Here is a 9,220-nt window from a genome sequence, read left to right on the forward strand (position 1 = left end):
AAAAAAAAAAAAAAAAAAAAAGAGAGAGGTTCCAAGAAGCTAAATTTGCAGGGAAACCTGTGATTCAGAAAAGAGAACCCAGAATGACTTTTATTCTTTTGGAGGGTTTATGAACTTAGAATGGACATCCAGTTTCTTCCTGCTTTGGGTAAGAAAATGCATATTTCTGTGTCGTTTGTCACACTAGATTCCAAGTGGAACAGATTTTTTTTCCCCTTGACCAGATATTAGAAGAGGGTCTAAAGAAAAATGGCTTGACCTGGGACTGCAGAGTTGGACTTTTTCTCATCCTGATATATCAGGATGCTATATCTTATATCAGTAGGCCTTATACAGGAGAGACAGGCCTACTAAATGTTCATACCTGTTACTTCTCACCAAGTACATACTCAGGATGCACCTGAGTATGATTCCCAGCAATGGTCTCTTGCACCCTTTCCTAGTCTTCATGGTCTTTTCCCTTCCTTCTGCCGGTAGGCCTAGCATGAACTGTGTCTTTCCTAGATCAGTAGGGTTTTTTCTCTCTTGGAGTTAGTGTCTGACTCAGATTCGTATCTACCTGAGGTTTGGGTTCATCTATTTTCCTCCAAGCACCTGCCACAGCAATTTTCTGACTAGTTTACTTTTTGTTTTGGAACTTAATTTGACTCCCTACCCCAACGTCACATCCATACACATCTAACCCAGAATTGTCTTCTGTTTCTTCTTACTTTTCAATCTTAGCTGCTTGACCTAAGTTGTTTTCTTTGCTCATTAACATTCTAGTAACAAATGCCCCCCTTCATTTCATTATACCCTTTCCCCATGTAGTTCTAGACTAGAGCTGCTCCTATCAAGTCTTTGCCACTCCTTCTGGACACTAATTCGTGTATATCCAACTATAATACAAAGTCAGGAAATCTGATTTAGTCCGTATGTCCTAGCTGAAAATTGCCTTACAGTATTTGTGTAGAACAAGGGTACATCTACATTGTATTACTTACTTACTGCCAAATTCAGGCAAAACATCGGGAAAAGAAAGGATTTAACTGTAAGGTGTTAACTGAATTCATTAGAGAAATGAGTAGAGGCTCAAATCACAGAGGTTCAAAACCTGAGTCTTAAGCAACACCATGGTTAAGGGCTCAGCATCCTGAGACCAAGAAGGTGCAGTTAGGGTATTAAGAAGAGAGACATAAAGATTAGCCATCAATCATGACTCAAGAAAGCCACAAGAAAAGATATTTTTCCTTTTATTTGTTTTTATTGAGGGAGTTTTAGTGGGTGCTTTGAGAATTTGGAATAAGTTTTATTTAGTTGACTAAGACTACTTAAAATTTAATTTCTGCCCAATGTTGGAAAAAGCAAAATTAAAAACTCTCTACTGAAAGTAGTGGAAATCAGTAATCATTCATAGTCTTTTAAAATTAGAATGACTTTAACAAAGCAGAGTACTTGGACTGAAATTTATGTTATATGGGATTGATTCTAACTAGATCACCAAATACAGCTTCTGTACAAAGCTACTTTCCAATTGAAGTGGATGTGTTCATACTGTTGCTCTTGTACTTGCCTGTATGTTGCTTCATAAATTTTAATGTATCTGTGTAAGTATGTTTTGTCTGTCTTTTAAATCATAAATCCCATAAAGTAAACACCATGTCTAATACTCCAAATACTATGTGCTCAAGTATTCAAGAAACTTCTTGGTGTTTGAAAGATCCTAGTCAGTCATTGCAAATCTTTATATATGAATAAGACTATAATACATGAATATACAGGTAAAAATATAATATGAGTAAAATAAGCGTATTTTAAGTGTCTTGTTATGCTTGTGACGATTATTTAAGCTTATTTAAGCTTGTTTCTCGTGGCTAATTCTCTGTTCTTTTGACAGTATGAGTAGAAGTAGTTGAGTTCATATCAGTCAGTTTTACTAGTTTGGTAGATATAAAATTAATTACCAAACTGAATATTAAAAATATTTTTGTTATCCAAGACTATTCTCTTGACAGCTCATTGATACATTTATGATAAATGAGATTAAAATAAAAATGAGATGTAAAGTAACATATGTTAATCTGTTAAGCAGTTATCTTGAGGTTTTGTATCAGTTTGGTTAGTTTTATATATTTTTAATAGTTCATTTGAAATATATTGACAGTTTGTTCTTTAATTACAGTGGATTGGCAGCTGGAGAAGATAATGGACAGAGAGGTTATTTGCTGACCTATGTCATTGCATACATTCGAGTAAGTTATCTCACATTTCTTTTATCAGTTTATGTTGCAAACAATACTTTTTCTATAAGTGAATAAAATTATTTTCTTCAATTTTAACCTACTGTAATTTAGCACATCATTGTACTCATATGAGTCTAGGATTTTTCTACCATATAAAATTTTCTTTCATACCTTTACACTTTTGTGGTGGCTTATGAATTGCTCTTTCCAGTTTTGATATTAAAACAGAATTGTACTCTGGGTAAAAAATGTAGTGTTATAAGTTACTTATATAAGCATTATATCTTGTACGCTATAAAATATATTTTCCTAGCTGAGGTGGTTCCAGATAGTCTATCTATTTAGTCACTACAAAGAGAGACACTCTATTTTCTAATTTGTTTTTAAAGAAAAGTTGATTTTAAAAGATATCTTTTCCCTTCTCTAGTCCCTCCTCCCCCAACTTCCCTATCTCCCTGGTCCTTTGATCCTGATGATCACTTTTTGGTATTGGTTAATTTGCTCTTTAGGCCACTAAAAATCTGTCCTGCTAGTATTCTCTGCATGTACGTAGACAGTTTCTGGATAGAGACTCCATTCATTAGAGAAATATTTGAATTCCTGCCGTGTGTCAGACACTGCCTGGTGCCAAGGGTACAGAGGAAAACAAGACAAAGTTTCTGTCCTTCTGGAGATTATATCTCACACTTGGGGCCACTTTCCCATGCTCTTTTGAGATAGATAGTAAAGAGCCCAGGAGGTTGAATTAGAAACATGAAATACTAATAATGAACATGAAATACTACTAATATTATGGACTCTTCTGCATCTGTTGTAATTTCTTAATTTTGTGTATATGTCTTAACAGGATTTGGGTTTGGAATACTATGTATTAGGGGAATCTTTTGAGACTTCTGCTCCTTGGGACAGGTAAAATGAAATAAAATGCCTGATATTATTAAAATATGCTATACAATTGCTGAAGTAATTTATTGTGTGTGAATATGTAAACTTTTAAAGTTTTGTAAGGAAACGTTGAAACAAGGTAATCACTTTAACTTAATATCTTCATCAGAATGTCATATTTGCAAGATATTTTTAAAATTTTAGACAGACTTGTCTGTGTCGCATAGAAGGAAGTTATTACCACAGTTTACATTTTAAAGAATTTTACTGAACACTAAATGTCACTATGTGGTTTTACTTAGCTTTGATTTAAATTCTTAAATGGTTAATATGCTTAAATGTTCTCTAAAAAGTTCCCCCAAAATATAACCTTCTTTTGTAGTATTTCATTTAGCTTTTGATATTTGTATGTACACTGTTAAGCAAGATCTTAACTTGCATTTAAGTGATTTCTGAAAGAAACCCAATTTAAGAAATTATGTATAATTTCTGTTTTTAAATTATACACATATATACATACAAATATTGGTTAGGGAATTAATAATAATAACTGATTAGGAAATGTGAAATGGTTTTATTAAAGATAGACTTGTGAGTTAACTCAGTAATAAAAAATTCTTGAGGTTGTTAGCACATTTTTATTCTAGTATATCTTACATTTTACTTTTTCTTTATAAAATTTACTATTTTAAATCTATAATAAAGTATATAGGATATAACAAATCCCCCTGAATATACCTGTTAGATGTTAACTATCTTAACATTTTTGTTCTACCCTAACCTCTTTTTTTCCTCCCCCAGAAAACTTTTTACTTTTCTACATTGTCTTCATTTCATCTACTATGGGTTTTGACTTTTGCTGTATTGATGCTGATAGTCCATGCATTGTAAGATAGCAATCAAATTTATAGTATCAATGTTATTCACAGCATTCAATTTTTGATGCTAAATTTTAATAGGGGAATAAATCTTATAAATAAAAAGAATTATCACTTCATCAACATCTGACATGTTTGAACAGCAGATATAGTTTGGGAGCTGTTCATAGATGTCTCAGAGACCATTTTAGTCTTTAATACCTTTTCTTGCTGGGGAAAGTGGGTTAGTGTAGTGTTACTTCTTCAGTAGTATGAATTTCCTTGTCATCAATTACTACTTACCTATGATTGCCATTATGTCTTTAAATTCTTCCAACTGTGGAAGCTAGTCATGCACTATCTTTTCATTTTTCTTTATACTTCCTTGTATATTCTTAAATACTTTTTTGACTCACTGACTATATCTGTTTTATACAGGGTTACGTACTTGGTTTTCATTTAAAACAACATCTTCAACTGAAGTTTTAATAAATAAAATTAAGGGAAAGCAGCTGTATTCCTGACATAAAATTTATTTGTTACCATTTAGTAACTTGCTTTCTCTTTCAAACCTTTAGCTAGGTAGAGACCTTGTTTAGCAGCAACCCATGGGATCAGGGTCTTCAACCCTCACACATTATTAGGTTACTTGGCCTTTTCATGCATAAGTTTCTTAAAGGATTATTGGTCTTACTAGTTTCTATGTATTCCTCTGTGGCCCTAGCACAATGACTGCACCTATTAGGTGCTCAGTGAATATTCTGCATAGAGTCCTATGAATGAACTATGGAATAGTGTAAGAATGTAGCCTATAAAAATAGTTGCCTAAGAGGTCTGAGTTGGAGATTTGAAGATTTTAGAGACATCAGCTTGAGATTTGTGATTAAAACCAAAGGAGATATACAAACACTTAACAGGTAAATGGATGAAGAGAAAAGAAAGAAGTCCTGAGAAAGAAGTCCAAGGTACCCCAACATTTAAGGGATACAAACAAAGGATTCATTTAAATTGTACAAATAAGTGCTAGCAAAAGAGATTGGGGAATAAAATGTAGAAGATTTGGAGGAAAACCAGTGCTGTGAGAGGAGCTGAGGGAAATTTTTCTCAAGGAGGAAATGGTCAATAGTGTTAAATTTGCTAATAGGTCAGGTAAGAATTTAAAAGTATACACAGTACAGGACTTCCCTGGTGGTCCAGTGGTTAAGACTCCTTGCTTCCAGCTCAAGAGGCTCGGGTTCGAGCCCTGGTCAGGGAACTAAGATCCTGCATGCCACGCGGCCAAAAAAAAAAAAAGGTATACACAGTTTTGTTTACTTCCTAAGTAGTGACTGGTCCAAATGGACTGTATTGACCTTTGCATGAGTTCTGTGAGAAAAAACTTTCAGAACTCCATACAAATAATTTCTAGAAAGTACCTCATTCAAGTAGCACTTGAATTCTGTTCTCTAGAGTCATGATAAAGAACTTGTTACTTTTATAAATTTGTAATATTCATGAACTCCTGTAGATATTAAAGTTTAGTAGATTTTATTTATATTTAAAATTTTATTTATTTTTCTGGTTGCGCTGGGTCCCAGTTGTGGCATGCGGGCTCCTTAGTTGCGGCATGCTGGCTCCTTAGTTGCGGCATGCGGGCTCCTTAGTTGCAGCATGCGAACTCCCAGCTGCAGCATGCATGTGGGATCCAGCTCCCCGAACAGGGATCAAACCCAGGCCACCTGCACTGGGAGCGTGGAGTCCCATCCACTGCACCACCAGGGAATTCCCTTTATTTATATTTAAAGTATCTGTGTTGTAAGTTGGATTTTCAAATTAAAGACATTAAATTTCAATAATCTAAATACTTTATGAAAGATTTTTAAGAAACACATAGCCTTACCATTCTATAAATAAGGCATAGATAACATTGATAAATTGTATCTGCCTGCAGCTCTCACAGAATAAAGCAGAACTTAACTTGAGTGCTGTTTTGTGAAGTCAGATTTTATAAAACTTTCAGACACTATAAAAGTAAAAATTGACACGTTAATAAAACACTAAAACCTTTTTCATATTTATATTTTAATCATTTATTCTTTGTTCTTATTGGAAATATAGATAACTTTAATGTGTTCAATAAAGCATAATCCATTTAAATGTTATTTTTATCAAACTGGGCCAACCTTTTAAGTTTCTTTGGTATCTTTTCCTTTCTCATGATTCTAAACAGACCAAGGTTTAAAACACAGAATCAGTGTCAATATGTAGCCAGGATATTTATTGGAGAATAAAATGGCTGATATATACTTTAAGAGTTTTATTTTCCAGATGAAACAGAATATATGGTTATAACAATATGTTACAACTCACATTAAAAAACAGATTAATATTGTTAAATATTATCAATCTTCTCTCCCCTTTAAGAACTGTACCTCACTTGTCTGTTTTCATTGTTCATATTGAACATATTAAACAGTCTAGCATAACTTTACACATAGTTCATGTCCAGTAAGTCTTCGTTGAGCTGGATTTTAGCTTAGTGCTTGAAAATAGGCTATTGAACATTTGGTATAGCACTATGATTATTAATTAAATTATTTTTAAGTTAAGGAAAACTTCTTAGATGGGATATAGATTGGTATTCCTATAACCCAGAATTGAATTTTCATTAACATTTTCTTTAGAGCTTTTTAAAAAGCTTTTAGAATCTTGTAATTAAACTTATTTTGAAATTGGATTTTCCTTAGCTTAGGAAGCTGTCTTCAGGAGACTTGAGTATGCTCCTCTGACTTCTGTCTTTCCCGTGACAAAAAGGGAAAGGACTTTGCTCCCTTGAAGTTATGAATGGAAGACCAGTTTAAATGATCAAAGCTCTTGTTCATTCTTGAAAGAATGAGTATGAAAGTTTTAGTTAAGAGAATTTCTGACTTGAATATGCTGATAAACCAGCAATAATTAGATTTTTTATAGTTATGTGAAAACTTAATATTGTATTCAATTATTTTTTTCTAGGGTTGTAGATCTCTGTAGAAATGTAAAAGAAAGAATAACAAGGGAATGCAAAGAGAAAGGTGTTCAGTTTGCTCCTCTTGCTACATGCAGGTGAGTTTTTTGTTGTTGTTGTTGTTCTTATACTTCTTATTCTGAAAAAAAAAAACAACAACTGTTGTTTTTAATTAATGGAGAAGTGTAATTTGTGAGCTGAGGAAAAGCTTCAGTCTGTTCCACTTGGCAAGCTTTCCTAAACTTCACTTGCCACCTTGTTAGGACTGTGCCACTAGGATTTTTACAGTAGTCCTGAGCCCGATAGGAGTAGAACACCCTTCCATGAGTGAGCCTTCTACCCTGTCTGGACAGCATGATGGTAAAGAGCCAAATGTCTGAGCTGCTGGAGTAAGAGAAGGACTCCTTCATTCACTGAAACTATAAATTACATATATGGTCAAGAAACTATAAATTACACACACATTCAATATAGCTCTTTCTTTAATAGAGAAAAGGCACTTTAACCACTTTGTTGGTTGTTGATTAAATCAGTGGGTATGGAATATTGGAATGAGTGGAGCCAGAAGATCCAAATGAAGATTAACTTGTTGCTATCTAATAGATCTTTCTGTCATAATGGAAATGTTCTGTATCTGCCCTATCCAGAATGATAGCCACAGCCATACGTGGCTGTTGAGCTATTGAAATGTGGCTAGTATGACTGTGGAACTGAATTTTAAATTTTATTAATTTCAAATAATTTAAATTTAAAATGCCACATGTGGCTACTAGTATCTTCCATATGGGACAGTTATGATCCATATTGGAGCACAGTTAACTGATGATTTTGTCGTCTCTTAGTTAAATAGCAGAAGCCCCAAAGGAGGTTTTCTTAAGAAGGGGCACTGTGTTCAATCTTTTGATATTAATTTTCTGTGTGAACACCAGAAGATTAAATGTATAGAGATTGAATTGAGCATTTGACTTCTCTACAAAAGTTATTGAATTAACTAGAATAGAGAATAAAGGGAAATTAGGACAGATCATGAGAAGGGGAACCTTAAAGTAAATGATACAGTACTAATCTAGCACTTTAAAATTTATTGAACATTCTGTATTATATAACTGCTTCTCTTTTTTTCTCTGTGTGTGTGGTTTTCAGGAATATAACTCCAATATTTAGAAACAAACAAAAAACTTACAATATAAGCATGAATAAAAGTTAGGTAATTTTGGAATTAATGTAGTATCTTTACTGTTAAGTGCTGGACTCTGAAACAGCAGTTGTGCTTCAGCACAACAGCATTTCTGTATATTTCTATTCATGATGATTGTTCTTTTGATTAGCCTGGAACCACTTGATATCAGCCTAGGAAGGCAGATCTGGGCCTTCCTGCCTACTGCATCACCATGGCAACTTCCTGCTTAGTTTTAAAATTTCTTTGTTTTGTAATGTTGCATGTGTCTAAAGAGTGAAAGCACTGTTCTGCTATTTATTAGAAATTTAATCTCTTGGAGCTCTAAGTTTATCGTTAGTAAAGTAGTGGTAATATATCTCCTTGAAGGGACTATTGTAAGAATGAAATGAGAAAGCATATAAAGGGCTATATAAATGCCATTGTATGTATTATTGTGACATAGTTACATGAAGGTTGAGGTAGACAATCCATACTAGTATGAGTATGGAAAATTTGGATATTTGTTTTTCTTCCTTAATGACAAATTCTCATGAAGGCATCCAACTGTTAGGCCCTCTTGATGTGTTGACAGAGCATGATAATTTCTGTGTATTTGCTTTGCAAGACTAGAAATACTTATGTACTCTTTAAACTGGAATCTCTTCTGTGATTTTTTTTTCCTTTTTTTACATTCTCCCATCTTGTACTTTCCTATTACCATATTATGTTTCTTAATTCTACTTGTTGCCCCATAGGGAAAGATATTTTTTAAAATTTGCTAGATTGTGCTTTCTTTTTTTTTTTTTAATACTGAATGATTTTTTTTTTAATTTTTAAATTTTATTTATTTTTTTATACAGCAGGTTCTTATTAGTCATCAATTTTATACACATCAGTGTATGCATGTCAATCCCAATCGCCCAATTCATCACACCACCACACCCACCTGCTGCCACTTTTGCCCCTTGGTGTCCATATGTTTATTCTCTACATCTGTGTCTCATTTTCTGCCCTGCAGACTGGTTCATCTGTACCATTTTTCTAGGTTCCACATATATGCGTTAATATATGATATTTGTTTTTCTCTTTCTGACTTACTTCACTCTGTATGACA

The 9,220-nt window shown here is 33.4% G+C and overlaps 1 protein-coding gene across 1 annotated transcript in view; it reads left to right on the forward strand.

Annotated features, from left to right (window-relative positions):
- Window positions 1-9,220, forward strand: part of AGPS (alkylglycerone phosphate synthase) — a 148,953-nt gene that overhangs the window by 112,977 nt on the left and 26,756 nt on the right. Inside the window, exons 15-17 of the mRNA XM_024122218.2 lie at window positions 2,162-2,231; window positions 3,070-3,131; window positions 6,956-7,045. Of these exons, the coding sequence (XP_023977986.1) occupies window positions 2,162-2,231; window positions 3,070-3,131; window positions 6,956-7,045 (222 nt within the window). The remainder of the gene's footprint in view (window positions 1-2,161; window positions 2,232-3,069; window positions 3,132-6,955; window positions 7,046-9,220) is intronic.

The sequence above is a fragment of the Physeter macrocephalus genome, chromosome 2 (genome assembly GCF_002837175.3).
Source record: "Physeter macrocephalus isolate SW-GA chromosome 2, ASM283717v5, whole genome shotgun sequence".
Lineage (NCBI taxonomy): Eukaryota > Metazoa > Chordata > Mammalia > Artiodactyla > Physeteridae > Physeter > Physeter macrocephalus.